The sequence below is a fragment of the Trachemys scripta genome, chromosome 6 (genome assembly GCF_013100865.1).
Source record: "Trachemys scripta elegans isolate TJP31775 chromosome 6, CAS_Tse_1.0, whole genome shotgun sequence".
Taxonomy (NCBI): Eukaryota; Metazoa; Chordata; order Testudines; family Emydidae; genus Trachemys; species Trachemys scripta.
In genome coordinates, this window is record NC_048303.1 from 56,733,002 (window position 1) to 56,755,004 (window position 22,003).

General features: G+C 36.8%; 1 protein-coding gene across 3 annotated transcripts in view; it reads right to left on the reverse strand.

Annotated features, from left to right (window-relative positions):
- Window positions 1-22,003, reverse strand: part of MCTP1 (multiple C2 and transmembrane domain containing 1) — a 311,966-nt gene that overhangs the window by 195,215 nt on the left and 94,748 nt on the right. For 2 of the 3 annotated variants that reach the window (XR_004646273.1, XM_034774660.1), the window contains exons 6-7: window positions 15,577-15,615; window positions 3,636-3,806 (exon numbers count right to left, since the gene is read on the reverse strand). Coding sequence is in view for 2 of the 3 variants with exons in the window: in XM_034774660.1 (XP_034630551.1) it covers window positions 3,636-3,806; window positions 15,577-15,615 (210 nt within the window). In the remaining variant the exon portion in view is untranslated. The remainder of the gene's footprint in view (window positions 1-3,635; window positions 3,807-15,576; window positions 15,616-22,003) is intronic. The other variant, XM_034774661.1, reaches the window with a different exon arrangement.

Consider the following 22,003-nt stretch of genomic DNA (forward strand, 5'->3'; position numbering starts at 1 on the left):
AGACATCCTCAGTCCAAGGATGTCTAAAGTGGATGTGTGAACTGAATGGGCTCTGTTACTGAAAATCTCAGATCAAAAGCACATGTGCATTGGGCCCAGAGGGATGCTGCTCAAAGAAGAAACATATAATCGGGGGCGGCTCCCGGCACCAGCGCAGCAAGCACGTGCCTGGGGCGGCAAGCTGTGGGGGGCGGCCTGCCGGTTGGTGTGAGGGCGGCCATCAAGCTGCCTTTGGCGGCATGCCTGTGGGAGGTCCGCCGGTCCTGCAGCTTCGGTGGTAATTCGGCGGCGGGGACACTGAAGGCGCGGCACCGGCGGACCTCCTGCAGGCGTGCCTCTGAAAGCTACCTGACTGCCATGCTTGGGGCAGCAAAAACCATAGAAAGAAGAAGCCGCCCCTGCATATAATTTATAAACCAAGCCCTCTCTAGAGAAAAAGAAGCAATCTCCTTCATCACAGCTTAATAGCAGCAGTAACTTCTATACTGAGCAGGAGTGGAAACTGGCTCAATGTCTTCCTTATGGGGCAACTACACCTCTACCCCAATATAATGTGACCCGATATAACACGAATTCGGATATAACGTGGTAAAACAGTGCTCCAGGAGGGCGGGGCTGCGCACTCTGGTGGATCAAAGCAAGTTCGATATAACACAGTTTCACCTATAACGTGGTAAGATTTTTTGGCTCCCGAGGACAGCGTTATATCGAGGTAGAGGTGTACTGACTTTAACAAGGGCCACAGTTCCACTGGATTTATCACTAGGAGTCTTACAGACCTATGAAAGAACTAAAAAGTGCATTCTTTAATCATTTTTAGTAGAATTAAACATCCAAAAGTTAACATTAAAGTGTGGGCGAAAATTTGGTTTCAGCATTTTGGTTTGTACACATAAAAATGTGTCAATTAGAGATGCCAACAATTCAAAATAAGTAACATTCAACACAACTCTGTATAAAGCAGGTGGCAATTAACTTTGTTAATTCTAGCCTCTATGTGGGAATGGATGGGTGGGCAAGTTGTGGGAGATGCAAGAGGATTCAGGAGAGCTGATTTCACCCTACTGATTCTATGAACAGACCTTCAGACATCTGAAGAGCTTTATGGTATCAAATAAGGAGTTAATGACAACACAATGCATAGGTATTATATAAAATTTCTTATAATTTAAAAGTTAATCAGAATCAGGGAGTGAAAAGGTCAAAATAAGACAAGAGTCCACCATCCGTATAGTAATTGTGGTTCAAGCCCAAATACCAGCATAGTAAAAATAAGGAACATTCATTCCAACTTTATTTACAGAATAAAGACACTAAGTCAGAAGAAATATGTGAAATATGGAACAATTGTCTGAAGACAACTGGCAGTTTCTAAAACTATACAGAATAATCACATTGTCCCTTCCCATCAGTATCACGTCATTCACTTTGGAACTACAAGAGCGAAGCTGTTTGTTTCAAGCAAAAAACGCAAGGTATGGAAAAATGGTACTTGAAAAAAGTACCTAGATAAAAAAAAAAAAACAACAGGCAAAATATTCCCTGTGAGGGTTTTCTAAAGGAAGAAAAAGTGGTTTTGGCTAATCTGTTATTAGTCTTTAAGTCAGCCTTTGTTTTGCCCAGGTTGGTCAAAGCAAACGTTGCATTAAGAGATTACTTTTTAGACATGTAACACAAAAGTAATTTTTTTACTCTTCAAGCTGAAAATATGTTGCATGTTACTTTATCTGAAATGTTTGAAAAGAAATTATTTTATTAGTTTCTTTGGAACCATGTTCAACACAATGTTCTTTCCAAAAAAATATATGGTGTCTTCTGACCTCTGTTGGCGCAAACAATGACAACGTAGCTATTAAGCTATAGCTGATTAGATAATTCTAAACTGTCTAGTCCCCCACAGTCTGAGTTTGTGAGAAAAACAGTTTGAAAAGATAAAGAGAAATATTTTTTTTTGGGGGGGGGGGAGGAAGTAACACAGAGCTCATATGGACCATCCTGGCAACCAAACAAAATACAGTGCTCATGGCTGTGCCTTCCCACTCCCCCACGCCTTGCCCCATTACCCTCACCCAGCCCCTTGCTATGAGGACCAACCCCTTTCACACCCCCTGCACAGTGCCCCAATGCCCCCAGCTAGCCCCTCGCTTCCTCGCTTTGGCGGTCTACCCCCCCCATATCTCTCCCGTGCCGTGCCCCATTGCCCCTGGCTGGCCCCTCACTCCGGGGGGGGGGCGCACTCAGAGAACAGGGGCCTGGCGAGCTCAGCTCCCTACGCCAGCCTTTCCTCCCCTGCTGCATGCCAAATCCCTGAAGTAAAATCCACTCTCCCTTGGAAACAAGGGCTTGCTCGGCTGAAGGGAGCCCACCTAGCTCAGTAAAAGGTGGTGAGCCTAGTACCTGAAACCACCCTTCCAGAAGCAGCAAGCAACCCTCCCTCACCTTTCTCCTGCACAAGTTATTGCTTTCTCCTTCCCCCCTCCCTCCAAACACTCAATGCCGATCTCTAAGATGAAACTCTCTTCCTCTTTGGACAGGAGGCAGGCAAGCCCAGAAATCCAACCCAATAGGAGCAGCATCAAGAATTCACCCTTCTCCTGCACAACTCTCACCCTTCCCATCTCCAGAATATTGACTTTCTGAGATAAAATATCTTATCTCTTCAATAAGCCAAGACAACTCCTCTAAAGGAGGAGTAAGAAGTAGGACTGAGTGGACTTGTAAGCTCTAAAGTTATACATTATTTTATTTTTGAATGCACTTATGTAAAAATAATAATTCTATATTTGTAAGTTCAACTTTCATGATGAAGAGATTGCACTACAGTATTTGTATGAGGTGAATTGAAATACTATTTCTTTTGTTTATCTTTTTTACAAGGCAAATATTTGTAATAAAAAATAATAAAGTGCACTGTATACTTTGTATTCTGTTGTAATTGAAATAATTATCTTTGAAAAGGTAGCAAACATCCAAAATATTTATTTATAATGGTATTTTTATTATTCTGCAGTGCTATTAAATCTGCAATTAATAATAATTTTTTTAATCACTTGACAGCCCTAGTTTTAATCCGTCCCCACAGCAGCCTGGAAATCTGACCAATTAATTGGGACAATGAAAAAGGAAAGGAAAAATAAATTAAAAACACTAAAATTGTGCTGTTACTTGCAGTCAGTGTCCTGTAAGGATAGAAGTCATAAATGGGTGACCAGTTCCTGCAGTAAACCCAAACACACAAACCAGATTGGTTTGATCTGCAGGTGCATAAGTCCCATGCAGATGGAAATCACTGTCACGGGCACAAACAACCTCTGCATGAGGGCATGAGAGAGCCCGACACTTGCTGAATTCCTAGATGAGAGTATTGGTAGTAAACGTAAACTCCTGGGCATGTTACCATAATATTGCTGTATTTGGCATATTGAAAAATAAAATAAAAATTACTTTTTTCCAATGCTTCATTTTCTTCATCCACATATTTACCTCAATTTTAGTAATAATAAATGACAACTACACAAAGGTTCTAGGAGCTGTAACACCTAAGCAGTAATACAACAAAGTTCCAGAAGTATTAAAATAGTCATTCAAGCAGAAGATCCCAAATGTTAAGTACGAACACAGTTAAAAGAAGTTACCTTACTCTTGTACTTCTGATGGCCCAGCCGGAATTTCACATAGGGATCACTCAATCCATTTGCATCCATGGGCTTCAGTTCACATCCCTCTATCAAAGTGATACTGACTATTCCTCTCCAGAGCTGAGATTTTCTGTGCATGTCTGACAGGCGTAAACTCTGGGGCTGAAACTTCAGGTTAAAGAAAAAACAGATTTAGTTAAAATATGCAAACATTTCTTTTGTAATTTATTCTTCCAGCATTTATTGAAACATAGGCTGAAAAGTTTGTTTCCCTTATCTGTAGATTATTTTTTTTTTTATAAATCAAATACAGTGCCAAATACACAAGTAAAATAACCTCTCTATCCCTACTCAAGATCCCCCTGTTTATGCATCTAAAGATCGCATTAGCTCTTTTGGCCACAGCATCACATCAGGAACTTGTGTTCAACTGATTATCCACCATTACCCACAAATCTTTCAGAGTTACTGCTTTCCAGGACATAATATTTTCCTCCCCTGGCCCACAGGAATAATTATGCTACAAATAAATATTTTAAGATCTGATGAAGAGGCATTGTTTGAATGAATGAACCTGAAAAAGGAATGTCAAAAATATTATGGGAGATGAAACCTTGATTAAAATAATACAAAGCACTATGAGAAGCAGGAAGGGGGGGAGGGGAAAGAGGGCTACAGAAGAGGAGGGAAATAAAGTTCAGAATGACAATCTGCAGTCACTAAAATGATTCTTATACCCACAAACACTTGACTATTATGGAAAAACATCAGGGGAGGGCCAATCTTACAGAGGCACCATTTTAAATTCTCAGCAGTCATCCCTTCAGTTTTGCTGATGTCTATGTAGGCCACTTCCTAATTTGACCACTGATATTTAAAAACAAAACAAAAAATGAAAAGCTTAATTGAATTTAAGTACAACTACTAGTTGATCTACTAGCCACATGTCCCAAAAGGGAATTTAGAGAACAGCCTCACTGGTTGTGGAAAAATCCTTGTATCCTTTTAAAAACATATCTTCGGATTACAAAATGTTCTCTCAAATTTGTTCTAAAAAAACAGATATCTTTTGTTTTCTCTCAGAAATTCTGACACAGATGAAGAGTCCTATTTGCAGTAGTTTGATATGATTGGCTATCCATAATTTAACCTGACATTTCAATATTCAATAAAAGAAGCATGCCACAAAGTGTACATGCATCAAAAGAAATATTTCTAGTCAGTATTCTCTCCTGTCTATTTGTAATATTATATAATTCTGGAGACTTCTCTGCCATCTTAATGATAATTCCCATTCTCATTTACAAAGCACATCACCACACAAAGTAGTTCTAGAATTAGGGTCGACAATAAAGGAGACTCATTATATAGTTTTTGTCTTCTATCCAGTACAATACTACAGTATAGTGTAAATGTCAGAGATAAATTAGCTGTGTTTGAATATTTCAGTTAGTGATGTAACTGCTCTTTTCACACGTGCTACAAACATTGCAGAAAGTTAGTATGTTTTCACCAAAGTGAGTCTGCTGACTACGTTTAGTGCACGTTCAATCTCTGCAAAGGAAAATGGAATTAAACTTCAACATATATTTGTGTGTTTTGGTAACATCAATAGTTTTCTTCTGTTCACGAAGTCCAGGACGGGACTAAAGTGATTATCGAAACCATGTGGAAACTTGGTACTTAAACCCATCTGAACTTGCGTAACAGAGAGTGAACATTGAAAACGCTGACATTTACACAGAAATATTACTTACCTGTTTTGATAATTAACCAGATAGGCTCTCTTCTTCCACTCACATTTAACACAAATATAAGCCCTACTGAATCTCTGGTTGTCTTTTCAAATATTAGTGTGGTAGCCACTATTCTCAAGTGTTTTGCTCTGCTATTGATTCTTACCTTATATCATCCCAGTAATTTTTCTGTAAACATCATTTATTGCTGACAAATTGACATCTAGATGTGGATATTTTATGAAAGTGAAAATTCTCATACTTTATAGATTAAAGTACTTTTTAAAATTATATTTCCCCTCCCACTTCCAAATTATACTAAATTATTATTGCAACATATTAATCATTTTCTGAATTAAGAAATATCACACAAATCAGTATTTTTGTTTGCTGCCATAATCTTTATAATATAATGTGCTATTTCCCATTTTTTTTCTCAGCTCATGAAGCCTCATGCAACACTAGAGGTTGTGCCTCAATTCTAATAAGGGAAACCATTTGACAATGCTGCCAATGCTGGGGGGGAGGGGGGAGGAAATCAGTGACTACAAACTTAAACATCTTGAATCAGGCACAAAATCATTATAAAATACAGCCACCACTTTCAGCCTTTCACTTTGTACAAACTCAGACTTGTTCCGGAAGTGCACACAACATTTTAAAAAAATCAGTGAGATGGGTAAAGCAAATGTTGCACTGTTACGCAAATCCTTTTTATAAATAATACAGGAAAATGTATATTTTAGACAACATACACAATTCTATCACTGAGTTCTGACAAAAACTGTGGCTGTAATGCAAGTTAAAGTTAAGTGCATAATTTAATGTTGTAAATGGAAAGGAAAATAAATATTTAGGAACAATGTTCTTAAATATTCATCCTTCTTTTGTCAATAATTGTCATAACTATTTTACAAAAATTTGTAGGTCTGGTGAATCAAAAGTAATTTCCAAACACACACTGCAGGATGCCAAAATATTTATACTGGGATGCTGTTAATTAAAATAAAAACTTGCTATAATTCAGACTATTTCTAGGTGAAGTGATGGAGAATGGACTTCAGTCTTTTTTTGATTATACCAGCTTTATATACTCTAGTACTAATATGGTAGATAACATTCTTAATGGAGCACTATCAGAGCTCAAAACAACTTTTCCTTGGCAACTGAAGGTGGAGGAGGGAAGAGGCTTTTTTTCTGAATCCATAAAGTTTGCTACTTCAAACTACAGATTGGAACTAAAAAATTATACTGACTACAGACCTAATTAAGAGCAAAGGCCTTATTTTAGAAGACAATTTCTTATCTTCACATTTCCCCTAAATTTTACCAGTACACCATGACATGACAGAGAAGAGCTGATAATTGTTAATGACTACTTTTTTCCATTATGTTTGACTAAAGGTGCAAGATAATCTGTTACTGCACCTTTCCTTAAATTAAGGCACTTAGAGGGTTTTACTGATGTGTTTTAATGTGTCATTAATGTATCAAATTTAACTATGCCCTCCAGATTTAAGGACCAATCCTGCTTCAGTTGACGTCAATGGGAATTCTGCTCTTGATTTCAATGGGAGCAAGAGCAGGCCATTACTGAGCTGAAAATAATTTTCAGTTTAAATGAACAATATTCCCTTCCAGAGCCTTATTTTGGCAAGCTTTTGCTATAAGGTATTATCTTGCATTAAAATTCCTCTGCCAAACTGATGATAATAAGAGTCTTACATAAAAAAGCATCAGCAGCTGGATTCATTTCTTGGCATGCAAACTGTGCTTAAGTGCACTTAGCATGTTAATTAGACACTCATGAGAGTGCAAAGTGCAAGTGGTATTTATAGATGTAAAATAAAGCTGTTTATGTAAAGACAGAATTATGTCACTGATCACAGCAAGCATTGGTTGGTTTTCCATCAGAAATGCTGATTCAATGAAATCAAAACATTCCATGGGAATGTACAGATTCAGTCAAAACTTGACAGAAACCAGGCAGATAGGCAGGTTTTCTGCCTGTTTGCCTGTCTGCCTTCTTGGACTCCCCAATTCCTCAGCAGCCTGTCTAACAGGTTGCTGGGAAGTCAATGTCCCAGGGCTTGCAAACCCTCAGCTCTTTGGTGGCCTACGTGATGGGTTACCAGAGAGCCCAGGCTTCTTAGCGCCCCAACTACCTAGGCAGTATGACTCTCCCTGGGGAGTTGCCCCTAGGAGCAGGATGAAAAAATCTGTTTTGGCTCTCCCAAAACAATTTTTTTTTTTTTTTTTAGAATTTAGCTCCTATGAAAAAATTCAAATTTTTGAATTTTTCTTCTGATTAGTAATTAATTTTTTCCCAAAAAATTCAATTTTTCCCCCATGGGAATTATATTTTTTTCCGGCCAGCTCTAATCATCATATTGGACAGCCAGTACTTCCAGTGAACTCATCAAGAATATTGCCAAAAACTACTCACATGCTCAAAGGTAGGGACTTGCTTAATCACCTGAGGGTATGTCTACACTACAAGAGGCACTGCAGCTACACCGCCATAACACTATAGTGTAGATGCTTGCTATAGAAATGGAAAGGGTTTCTCCATCTCTGTAGTAAATCCATCCCCTTGAGAGGCAGTAGCCAGGTTGATAGATGGATTCTAAGTAGCTGCATCTACTGTGTGAGGTAGGTCGACCTAACTGCATTGCAGAGGGCACAAAATTTTTCACAGCCCTCAGTAACATAACCAGGTCAGCTTAAGTTTTAGGTGTGTACCAGTCCTTAGTCAGGGCCTTTAAGAATGTTTATAATATTCAAAAGTAAAAGCCATTATCAAGTCAACCTCTGGCAACTATTATAAGTCACCACAGACATATCCTATTCTAAGCTTAAGGAAAAGCTGTGGTAATTGCATAACATTGTGTGGTTAGTGCTGGAAGATTCAGACTTTTTAATGGTAAACACAAGATTGGCTTCTATAATGGTTGTTGATAAACCAATGTTCTAGTTTATCCAGCTCCAAATCTGGATATGTGACTGATGCAGACATTGCACACTGCCTGTAAGGCAACACTAACATTAAAGTGAGACCTTCTCAGTTGCTTGTTAGGAGGCTTACTTTAGACCCTGATGTTAATCATTCCTATACCACTACTTCATAAGCTAAACAAGCAGAAAGGGTGGACATACTGTATTCGCATAAAACCAACCCATTTTCTGACTCCAGCATAGGAGGATTTAGACCACAATTCCAATAGCAATTAATTGCACTTATCTCTCGCTTCCAATATCCAGGATGACTATTTTGCCTATTTCTAAATCATTACAACACCTTGCACACAGTCCGTTATTTGAATTCCATGAACCAGCAGTTAACCACAGTGGATATGGAAATTAGAATCATAGACTCATAGGACTGGAAGGGACCTCCAGAGGTCATCTAGTCCAGTCTCCTGCACTCATGGCAGGACTAAGTATTATGTAGACCATCCCTGACAGATGTTTGTCTCACAGTTATTCTTATGCTTTATCCTTACACTGGTCCAATCATTTTGGGTCTGTAACCTGCATGTGAGGTAGGGTCCCTCTTTGGTCATGCCAGAGGCAGAAAGAATAAAATATATCTTAACAGTCATATGTGGGCCCAGCCTGGAGGTCCCTTTCAGAGAGTTTTTCAAAGCATTCTCTGACTAGTAATTGGTTAACTTCAGCAAGAATAAATGGAACAGCTTTATGTCAGATATCTTCTCAGTTGAGAAGCTGATTGGATATTTTTGGATTTAATTTACAATATTGTAAATCCAACTGTAGAAAACATTCATATACAAAGGAACAAGGAGGGACAGATCACTGGAAGGGCCTTTCTCAGAGAAGAGAAATCGACAGATCAGTTAACATTTTCCATTCTCTATTGAGTTGCTGACTAAATTGACTAAATTATTTGGTGAAGCCAGTTGTAAAAATACAAGAGAGAACAGTATATGAATACTAACAGACAAAAAAAAAGACTAAACTGGCAGGATTAAGGCGGAACCATGGCTTGGAGCATCATATTCCTGAACAATTCTGTGTAGGGCAGCTTGTAGGGTCAGCTTCCAGGTTTGGATGTTGGTCCATGTTGCCACTTTGCATACTCTCTTTGCTAGACATGCTGGTCTTCTCTACTAAGAATGTGGCCATCGATCTAGGACTGGGCTTTGGGTCCTTAAAGTGGGATTAAATCCCTGATTTTGTAAATTGAATGCACTCAATTTTATATCCTGTAGAAATGACTTTTTGACCCCCGTCAGAGATGAAAGTAGAGAAAAATCAGTTTTGACTTCTTGAATTCTGTTTAAGGACAAAATGGCAAGAATATAATATTGTGAAATGGAAAATGTCCTTATAAATTGACTCCACTATATCATCAATGCCATGAAAAATGGAGCAGTAAGTTTCCAACTAAATTGCTTCCAGCTCTGAGACTATGTGTGGACATAACTACTGCTAGGACCTCTAGCATAATAGTAAGAAAATAAAGTGACATTGTACATAGCCTGCACTAGATTCTCAATGGGTGTAAATGATTAGTGGGCCTGTGAATGCCTGTGGAATAGCACTGAGTTTCCTGGGTGGATTAACCTATTCTGCAGTTTAAGGAATTTGAAGATTTGAAGCTGAATGATGAGGGACTACTCCCCTGGAGTTCAAAAGTTTGATACAAGAAGATATATGTCCCCTGAGGGTACTGGCTCTACCTCCAAAGGAGAGAACTTCTTGTAGGAAAAGATGGAGCACTATCTTGTAGTCCACATTCTTTCCAGGACATCAGTAAATTCAAAAGTTTTATGTATTGCTCAGGTATCCTGGCCGCACTGAAGTCAGTGACAAAGGATTTCACCCCAAAAGCGCATTCATCACTTTCTATCAAATTAGAAATAGTGAGAAGTGTAAGGTTATGCATTAGGGATGACTAACAAGAATTTTAGTTACAAGCTGAGGAAGCATCAGTTGGATGTAACGGAAGAGGAGAAGGACCTCGGAGTCCTGGTTGATCGCAGGATGACTATGAGTCGGCAATGTGATGTGGCCGTGAAAAAAGCTAATGCGGTCTTGGGATACATTAGGGGAGGTATTTCTAGCAGGGATAAGGAGGTGCTGGTTCCTCCTTAAGGCACTGGTGAGACCTCATTTGGAGTACTGTGTGCAGTTCTGGTCTCCCATGTTTAAAAAGGATGAAATCAAACTGGAACAGGTACAAAGAAGGGCCACTAGGATGATCCAAGGAATGGAAAATCTGTCGTATGAAAGGAGACTAAAGGAGCTCGGTTTGTTTACTTTAACCAAAAGAAGGCTGAGGGGGGATATGATTGCTCTCTTTAAATATATCAGAGGGATAAATACCAGGGAGGGAGAGGAATTATTTCAGCTCAGTACTAATGTGGACACGAGAACAAATGGATATAAACTGGCCGTCGGGAAGTTTAGGCTTGAAATTAGACGAAGGTTTCTAACCATCAGAGAGGTGAAGTTTTGGAACAGCCTTCCGAGGGAAATAGTGGGGGCGAAAGACCTCTCTGGCTTTAAGATTAAGCTTGATAAATTATGGAGGGGATGGTTTGATGGGATAAAGTGATTTTAGTCAATAGGTCAATAACGTGCCATCGCTGGGATTTAGTAACAATGGTCAATGATGGGATATTAAAAGTTACTACAGAGAACTTTTTCCAGAGGGTCTGGCTAGAGAATCTTGCCCGCATGCTCAGGGTTCAGCTGATCGCCATATTTGGGGTCGGGAAGGAATTTTCCTCCAAGGTAGATTGGCAGAGGCCCTGGAGGTTTTTCGCCTTCCTCCGCAGCATGGGGCAGGGGTCGCTTGCTGGAGGATTCTCAGCGATTTGAAGTCTTTAAATCATGATTTGGGGACTTCAACAGCTGAGTCAAGCGAAAGAATTATTCCAGGAGTAGGTGGGTCAGCTTTTGTGGCCTGCATCATGCGGGAGGTCAGACTAGATGATCATAATGTTCCCTTGTGACCTTAGAGTCTATGAGTCTAAGGGAATTGGTAAAACGCATAAAGTAGCAGAGGAGGTCACTCAAGATAGCACTTTCATTACTGTTTTTTAGTCTGTCTCTCTGTAAAATAATAGTGATATCTTGCAATTTGATAATATTGCTGAAAAATCTATATTCTGATGTTGGAACTTTCAAGCAATCTCTTGAAAAACTGCCTGGTTCAGAGATCAGCCCAGAGATCTGATCGATGTTTTCCAGCTGAGTCGATCTACTGTTATGTTTAGGGGGCCCTTTATGGGAGTGGTGCTCAGGAACACAAAGTGTAAATCTATCTAATGAAAAAGTGACACAGGCTTCAAGTCTGTCCCCATCTCCCCATCAGACCCTGCTTCTGCTGTCCTTAAGAAATTGTCCTTTTACTCTCCAAAGATCCTTTTTACACTTTTCCCCCACTTCTGATTCTCCCTCCTGTGGTTACAAGCCAGACTATTGGACTCCACCTGGTCAGAGGTAAAACTTCAAAAGGAAGTTACACTTGCATTGTCCTTTAAGGGCTAGTAAACAGTCTATTTGAAGCTCTCAACCCCCTTCTTGCATAGATACAAGCAACTTCAGCTTGAATTAACCCCTTGAATTCATATAGCAAAAACTACCATATCAAACAAATGGAAGGAACATATTCATAAAATATTACAGGCATCCCCATGTCCTTCATGAGAGTAGATTGCATTTTTCAATAAAATACAACTTTGTTAAAGGGATAATCATGAGGAAAGCCTTTAGCTTTTCCAAGTCTACACAAAGAAAAAAACCCCCCAAACAATTGCTGAATGTGGGTAAAATTACGTATCAATCCCATCTGTTTTTTAATAATAGCTTGGATCTTAAAGGTATACATTACATCTCGCAGTGGGAGTAGTGTCTGTAAAGTTAGCAATTACTAGTTTGAGTAAACACTAATAATCTAACATTTTGCAACAGAAACACATTTTTGTTTTGCAGATTTTTATCCCCTTCCTGTTTCTTATTATGATCAGATGATGTTTGGTTTTGGGAAGATAACACATTTGCTCTTGCTGACATATAAATCAATACTGAAGTTCATTTACTGTTTCACAGGCCACAAGCTTACTATTTATCCTTTTGATTTCAACACTAAACACAACCCAATCTCACATTATGTGAGTGCCAGAAGTAATAAGATTTCATTTGAAAAAAAAAACCCTATTATTGGCAGTATGGGTGAGAAAGAAAGAAACCTCATTAACGGAAGTCAAGACGAGGAAAATACTGAGTGAGTACTTAAGCAATGGGAATGCAGTCATCCTGTACAAAAGGATAAATACTACATTAAAAAAAAAAACAATGCTACACATTTCTCTCTGTGATTACTACTTCCTTCGGGCTCAATAATACAGAGGAGATATGTTTAACCCTTTCCAGATAGCATTGCACTGTATAGGAGTATAAAAAGTTGTAAAGGCAAAAGATTGTCTCATTTGCCTCTCTTACTCATTGATAGTTGGCCAACATTTTACAAAGGGGCTCAGACATCATCTTCCCTTTGGATGGAGAAGGGCTGGAAATGAATCTATTTTTCCAATACATTTTCATAACCAACCAATTCAAGTTGATGTTCTTTGTTCATGAAAGCTCTAATTATATTAATAGTTGTATCACAGTATTGTATGCTGGAAACAACTTGAAAAGCTAGTACTGTGGGTTTCATCGCATAGACCTAGTGCTGACTCTCATAAGTACCAATTACAACAATTAATTAATGAAAAACTATTTTTAGAATGTATTAGGGAGTTTATAAAAGCAATTCATACCCCACAATCTGTAAAGCCAGATTCCCTTACTATAGGTGCAACTGTAAAGACCTTGGAGGGTTAAAAATGTACTTTATTTTAGATACCCCTAAAAGTTATCTGTATTAGCTTTTCCAATAAATCATATCATGATTTTAGGGTCTGAGATCTCAAGCTCCTAGGTCCACAAATAAATACTGTGTCCTACTGAAGAGGGGGTGGAGCAGAAGATTTCCCTCCTACACAATAATATGAAATACCTATTTCCAGACATTCCTTAAACCTCAATGATACTTCATTTAATATTGATCCATCCTGCATCTCAGAGTATTGCAATTTTTGAAAGAAATTCTATATTTGTGAATACAAGAAAACATCTTTAGTACAGATTGCTTTTTTTAAATTTAAAAAGGCAACTGTTTGAAGTTTCTCAGAGGTTTGCAATTGTAAAAATAGTACCGGTGAAGATGGACTAATGGGCAGAGTGCAACTGAAATGGCCTAAGATGCATAATAAATGCAGTTTATTACATGATGCAATTTATAACCTGACCATCACCATCATATATATGGTAGAAACATGTATGTATATGAACTCCAGTGAATCTGGTTTCAGTGAATTATAGATACATGAATACAATATTTAAATTAATACATTCTTTACGTACCAAACCTTTTTATATGCCTATCAGTGAGAGTCGCAACTGTTAAATGAATTGCTGTTAAATAACTAACATGAAAGTGAATATAGAACAAATCATATAGGTAGGACATTTTGGAGAATTCTTAACTATGATATCATCAAGCATTTTGGATTATCAAGGCTGCTAACTGCCCATCGTCAAATGCAGATAAAACATGAGAAATAGCTTTTCAAACTAGGGAAGTCCCACTTGAGCGAAGGTACTACAATATCAGAAGTTAAAGCTTCATTTGCAGGATATGTAAACCAATGTGATTCACCAGCCCCACAACATTTCATTAGCACTTCAGAAGAACTCCAATCTGAGTTCCCAGTGTATTATGGAAATTGCTGGAAAATGCTTAAATTAATAATTATACTTCCATAGCATCTTCCATCTAAGAAGCTAACTTTTGTGCAAACATCAATGAATTATTGTTCATCACACTACTGTGAGATAATTACCTATCATCGTCATTTTACAGATTTGGAAAAGAAAAGAGAGGATAAGTAGCCTGCTTAATCTTACATAGGAAGTTTATGTGAGTGCCAGGAACAGAATCCAGGAACTCGCAACCCTAGTTCTGTACTTTAAATATGATTAAATGATAAATATATTGATTTAAGCATTTTCCATTGAGTATGTAATATAGAATTGCCCTCTGCAATGACACTATAGTTAAGTTTGTTTATATACTAGAAAAGTAAAGCATGTTTTTTAAAAAAAATAAAACTCGCCCTTGGATGGTTAATATGTTTTAAGGAATTTACAGGATAAACAGCTATTCTCAAAATCAGACTTTGCGGTCAATTTCAAATCTTGGAGATGTTTTCCTATTTTTTTTTAAAGTTACATAAATAAAAATGAATACAACTCAAGAGCAGTTCCTATATTATACACAGTATATGCTTCATTAGAAAGCATACTGTACTCATGTGGTATCAGTTCCTAAAAAAAGCAACAAAAACTTTTAAAAAGTGTGCAGAAATATGCACAGCAAATATGGAAAACTTAACTTTGTTTGGTGTTGGTGATCTCAGTCAAAGTCTTAGTAGCCAGATATGTACATTGCATACACAACCATGACTGCTTTCACTATGGTGGAGAGTGTTAGCAGAAAGGCCAACATCTGAACTGGCTTGGAGATAGCCCTATTCAGCTACCACTTGTTACTCCCTGACATGTTCCCTCAAAATAACGGTTGAGGCACATTGTTGGAGTGGGGGTACAGTAGGAAAACTTGACTACTCTTGTTTCTCCTGTGTCTGTCCTGTGGTTAGAGGATTTAATTCCTTAGAACTATCAAGCTAGAAACATTTGCAAGCATCATTTCAGTCAATTAAAATCAAATTCAAAAAAATAGTTAAAGTGATATTGGGACACAAAGATCCCCATATATCTTTCATCTTAGCACACGAACTTTTATTTTTAGGACCTGTTGTGTACAAGAAAAATTACCATACATGATAGGTTACCAATGTTAGGGAAAACACTGCCATGTTTTCCAGTTACATAAATAACTGGAAGTGTTTGGATGAATTTGAGACAAGTTAAAAGGTTGTAAAAACACAGTTGAATAGTTTCATTATTACTGAAAAGGCGCACTCAGTTGTCCCCAAAATTATATAAAAATATAACTTCATAGAGAATAAATCCTGTGCCATCGTTTGCAATGCTAAGAGAGATATTTAGTATGAAATATGATTCTTCTAAAAAATAATGCTAAAAGACCACATGCTAAGAATTACCTTACTTGATCTTTTCCAACTCTTCCTCATTAGCATGGTCTGTAAATGAAATAAAGCATTTTAATGACCTTTTACTCTGACAGACATAGAAAAAAGGAGGCTAACTGTCTTCCAAAGGGACAATCCACATTTAACCACAGCTTCTGTAGTGACAACAGATATTTTCCAGTGACAACTACACAAGACTGAAATCAAAGCAACTAGAACCATCTCTCATACTCAAGCAAACCCTTCAGATGGATTTGGTTCTCCTAATATTTTTGGAGAAATTAGGATAATGAATGCGAAGAATGTCTAAAATAAAAAAAGTAGGGAAGTGGATAAAGCAATAAAAAAAATCAATTATTTTAAAAGCAATTGCAATTTTTGACTGATCACTTGAGTAATAAGGGCTTTGAATTTTAGGAACCCGTGCTCCAATACTTTAGAGTACTCTAGCTCCTTTGCACAGCAGATACAGCCACAGGTGGATACCTCCTGCATAATGGCATCCTTGGGTGGTGTGCAGCCACTATAGAATCTTTAATACTACCCTCCTATTAGTTAGTGGTCCTGGGGATGTGGTCAGGGAAAAGGTGTGTGACTGGGGCTCCCATGTGTATGGCTAATCCCTGGCCACCAGTGCAGCCTTTAGTTTGATCTTCCTTGTTCCAGGGTCCAGGCTAGTGCCTGCTAATCCTAGGATCAGGTGAACACAAAGGCTGCTTAAATAAGTTGTTCTCTGCCCATCTCCAGACTTGCACCAAGCACTCCTTGGCTGCTCAAGAGACTTTGGCCAATTGAAATATTTCTGGATTTTATTTTCTGCTGCTAAGAAATTAGAACATTCTCAAAATTTAGTTGCTGTGCTATGAAGCACTGATCATGTTCTGCCTTTTCTATAGTTAAATTTTATCCACAGTACTGAGAAGCAATATGTTTTCTAAGGTGTCAAGTGTCTAGCCAGGATGTCGTATACTAAAACTGCTGAAGAATTGAAGGTCTCCAATAACCTTTTATTATTGGCACACTACACTTTCTGGTATTAATCTTACAAAATTATGATACTTGTTCTGACTCATTTTTAAGCATTTTACTTGAGCAATTAAGTTGTGTACCTTATATTCATAAAAAGGTTAGTGTTATTTTAGCAATGTAAGTTTTCATTTAGTGTGAACAAATTAAATGGCATTAAGTTCACTGAAACTCTCTTTGTCCCTTGCAAAATAAGCAAATTGTGCACTATGCTTAATTTTAGTCACTTTCTTTTTCAGGTGGCCAGAAAAGAGATTTAAAATATGAGATTTCATTGTCAGGAAATAAAAATATTGCATGGAGGAAAAAACGTGGAGGGGAGAAAGATGCATGTTATTGATAATCTTAAAATAAATGATGAGATTTTTCCATACCAAAAATAAAACCTTGTTTAACTGGAAAATTGGAAGAAAAATGTTTAACCCATGTGTATTTATTTAAGCTGCTAAGGATAGTTTAAACCCAAAGGGCCAAATTCTGTCCTCAATAAATAATACTCAAATCTTAACAAGTACTTTTCATCCACAGATGTCAAAGGGCTTTACAATGTTGGGTAAGTATTATTACCTTTATTTTTACAAATAGGAAAACTGAGGCATAGAGAAGTTAAGAAACTTGACTAAGGTCACACTCTGAGTCAATTGCAGAGCCAAGACTAGAACTCAGATTTCCCGAGTCCTATTCAGTGTACCATACTGCCACCCACTGAATAGTGTGTTTTGGATCATATCCTAAGTGAGGAAAGAATTGGGCCCCAATAGATAGAAATCTAATACTATTTAATCTCTGAGAAATGTATTTTGTATTCTAGCTACAGAAACGCATGATTGTACGTTTGAGCTTATCAATATTAACAAAGGCTGTTGCAGTACAAGTTTAAAGTTGTAGTAATAACAATCTGATCAACTTTTCTTAGAAGTCAATAAATTAAATGCATAACACAAAACAGACTGATAGATGAGCTGCAGGAAATGGTATCATCTGAAAACATTCCATGACTTGAATCCATTCCACTCTTTCATTTTCTTTTTCTGTGATATTTACAACCTTTAGGCAGATTCACAATATTACAGAGGTAAAACATAATGGAATTCAAGGGAACAAACAAATCAACTACATTTTAACAATGGGTATATTTTTTCTAAAATCAAACTAAGATTATGCATCATTTGGGATAAACCACTTCAGAAACAAATCAATACCACAGATTTTATTTGTATTCATCAGTAATATCCTTTTAACATTTGTATATTTGAGAATTTTTAGCTTTTATTTTATTTTTAATCTTCTAACATTAGCCAAGCAGTTTATAGTTCTAGAAAACATAATGGAACATACAGCTCAAATGAACTTACAGTTACTTTGTAAGTTCTCCAATGATGAAATCTGTGCATTGAACTTCGCTAGAAAAAGATCTGAAAAATCTCATGCAGGCACAATATCACAAATGACCATGATACAGGACACAAGTTTACAAGAGGCACACCAATATGCTTTTTAAGTCAGTATGCACGCAGTTGTAAATTATATATATGCCATGCTTTACATTACACTTTACAAAACAAATATTTATCATAAACAAATACAATGAGTTAAAAAACCAAACAAGCTTTATTCATACATGACTCAGATAATTTTAAAGCTAATTTTAGGCCTTATTTTTTTCTAATTAGATTTTTTTATATGTAGCAATTAATAGTGTAAAGTCATTCATACAGTACTGCTTAATTTTTGTAATTAGAAATAGCATTTTTCTAGTGCTTCTCATATTTTATTTTTCTCAACTCTTCTTTTGCTTGCATTGATTATCCAAACTGCCAGTCTACACAATGACAAATGATTCAAACTGCATTATTCATATAAGTAAAGGACAGTGTTAGCACCACACAGCAAATACACAAGATTTTCTGATTTAGAATTGTTGAAACTAGTGCTACTGCAACTAATATATATTTAGGATCCATTTCTGGAAAGGAACTCAAGAAAAATAGCTTTTATGGTTAAAATGGCCCTAAAACTATAGAACTACAATTTTTATTCATGATATTTTAGTAATGCATTATGAATGTGCTTATACCAATATTGTACTGAATTTCTTTTAAGCTAAGGTATCTTTTTCTCCTAGAAGAAATATTGGAAATGTAGAATATTTAGCATAACTTTACACAATTTATACCATCTCACTCTTCCCAGTACCTAATATGCTTTCGCAGATTTTCTGTATTTTAGAAATACAGAATGCATCAAACAACATTATAGTTCAAAGGTTCATATAATTACTGGCAATGTTTATTCGGGAGGGGCTGAAGTGAGGAACAGAATCCATACGGGAGGCATGAGTACCAGGACTAATCTCCACTGCCGAATGATGATGTAAAAGTTGCAGAGCTCCTAGTGCACTATCCTTCAGGTCAGTAGCATAGGGATACCCTACCCATGGAACCTAAGGATATTTCTGAACTTATGACATCCTAAAACACAGTACTTCTAACTCCAGTATTTATAACTATTAAACCATGTTTGGAGATGCTCCAAAGATTTCAGTCCTATTCCAAAGTACACTTTAATTAATAAGTATACTGTACGAATACAGATGGCAGAGTATAAAGGAAAATTATTTACTCAAACACTACAGACCATCCGCTCTCATTACTTACTCTGGGACCATGTATGTTATTTGAATAATTATTTTACAAGGATCACATCTTGCCTATGAAGTTGCATAGGAGTAAATAAGGGAAATGTTTTGCTTTTTTTATCTGTAATATAATTAACTGTCTCGTGAATCTCATCTACATTTAATTCCCTGAAAACTACCCTCATTATTACAAGACCTCTTAAAAGAACTCCTTAGGATGATGGTTTAATTGGAATTAAATAAGTTTTTTAAATCTTTATGTATAACAAAAATAAATAAGTAAATAACATGGAAGCTTAACACAAGACATATTGAATCTTTAAATAATTGATGCATTCTTATGAACCAACTCAGTGTTAAGTTGGTAGGTCCTCTTTCCCTCATGGTGACACAAACTCTTTTAATGTAACTTTGCTAGAACTTTACTCTAATATGCATAGTTTGGCATGCTGTTTTTTAAAACGAAATTCCATCCTCAAATTACAAATAGAATAATGAAGGTCTCAGACCATCTTCAGAATGGGAGGTCTCAAACAATCACAGTTTGAATGGAAGCATAAAATTGTCCCTTTTGCTAAAATAATATATAGAAAGTAAATGGAGTTGAAGATGTAACATAACAGCATGTTTTCCTGTTGCTACTATCATAATCCACTGAATCTGGAAGAGGCTGCTAGCCAGACAACCTATGCACTCCTGTCCCTTCTCACATTCAGTTTCTATCCCATAAGGTAAAGATCCTGTTGAGGGGCAGGAATGAAGAAGCCATGCTGTTATGAGGTAATATTCAGAATATTTAGATTTCACTGTGTAATGGATGGTTATTCTTCCTGAATAGTGACTAGCACAATATCTGTGTTTGAGTATGTGTGTAAAATAAATAAATAAATAAAAATCTGTAGAATGTTACTTTCTACATCAGACGTTTTCCTTCTTCTGACTGTTAAACTTTGAGCAACAGGGTTGTTGCCAAATAGCTCAGTAATACCTGCTTTAATGACAAAATTTAATCTCAGATATGTTTTACAATTTATCAGAAATGATGCAAATTTGTAGGATATTGTGCTGAGCAAAATGGATGAAGCCATTGTTTAAGAGAGACATTGCACTTTCATTTTTTGAATATGCACACAACAGGTTTGTCTTTTTTTCAGGCAACTCTTACAGAATGTCAAGAGGGGGCTTAATGGTGGGAGAATTGTCTGCAGAATTCTAATGCTACAGCATTCCAAGAACCAGGCATACAAATTCATGTACTGGTGGTTTAAATATAGCTGGAGGAAAAATGAAAAACAATGTTTCAGTCCTCCACAGCCTTCCTCATCTTGTAAGTAGATAGTAGTTGTATGACACTCCAACAAGACTATGTACTGTATACTACAGTCCTGTATTAAACAGGGTAAAATACAGTCTGTGGAAGACTATGGAGACAATTTTTTTTTTCTGTTCTCCTACCTACTTAATCACTTAGCTTGGTTTACTTGACCTTTGATGCTTGCTTCAGGTAGTAAGACTTATGTTTGATTGTTGGCTGTGGCGGGCGGATTTTTTACTCCCTATTTAACACCCAGAAGATTAAAAGGATTGTTTCAATTTTGGTGTTTAGGAGTGAGTACTAAATATTTCTTGAAATTTATTTCACATAAAAGCTACTTATAATTCAGAGCAAAGACAAATATGGCAACCCAAATTCCATGAACCACTGGGTATGTTCTTATGTGGCCCACTGAGAGGGTGAATGGAAAAGGCAGTGGGGAGGATTTACCATCATACACCTTAAAACGCATCTCACTATATAACTTGTCAAGGGACTGATGCTGCTTTCCAGAAAGGATTCTCTCCACTTCCTTTGTGAAATTCTAGGGGGTAGACTAAGGTTTCCCATTCATTTGAATAGAGGAGTCCTTCATGAGATTACAACAATTCTCTGCCCCCGTGGGACTAAAAATGTGTGTTATAGAAAAGAGAATCCATGTTATTTTACAGGCACTGTTCAAACTGTAGTTAATTTCTACATTAACTAAATTAGAAATTAGAAAATTTCTAATGTAAATTGGTCAGCAGCGCTTGCAACTCAAAAGTCAACAGGAGAAAAGATCCAAGCTAAATGCTAAATTTACATTATATGGGCATTTGGAAAAACCAAAGGATAACATTTTCAAAATCACCGAAGTGTCTTAGACTCGAAAGTCAATAGGACATACACTTTCAGAAATTTTACACAAAAGATCAAATTTAATGACATAGGTAATAATAAAGGGGTCCACAAAAAATATAAAATTGGCAAATCCTGTAGGAAAGCTCAAGTTTTCTGCATCTAATGGCCAAAATGCCCACATAATGTCAACATTTTCTAGTGTTTTAAAGTGCCTATTTTGATGTTACTGCTGTATCCTCTCTGATTCTATGAAATGTCATCCTTCGAATGAAAAGTGATAACTTTGCAGTCAGCATAAATAAACAAAAGGAAATATGCTCAGGAATAAAAATTGACACAATATACATGTTAATTCTTCATTACTTAACTTTCTCATATTTTTAAAAGCTATAGTTGCATCCATGTTCTGTACTGGAAACTAAATAAAATTGTCTCTCTTTATAGATTTTAACTGAAAATGAGAGAGAACTAGTTTATGAAGCCGTGAATTAGATTTAATATGTTGCAGATTTCACAGATTCTTTCTTAAAGCAAATAGTTACCTGGTAAAAGCTTGACAATGAAAATCCGTCCTGACCAAAAAAATGCTTGTTTAAGTTATTTAATGTATTTATTTC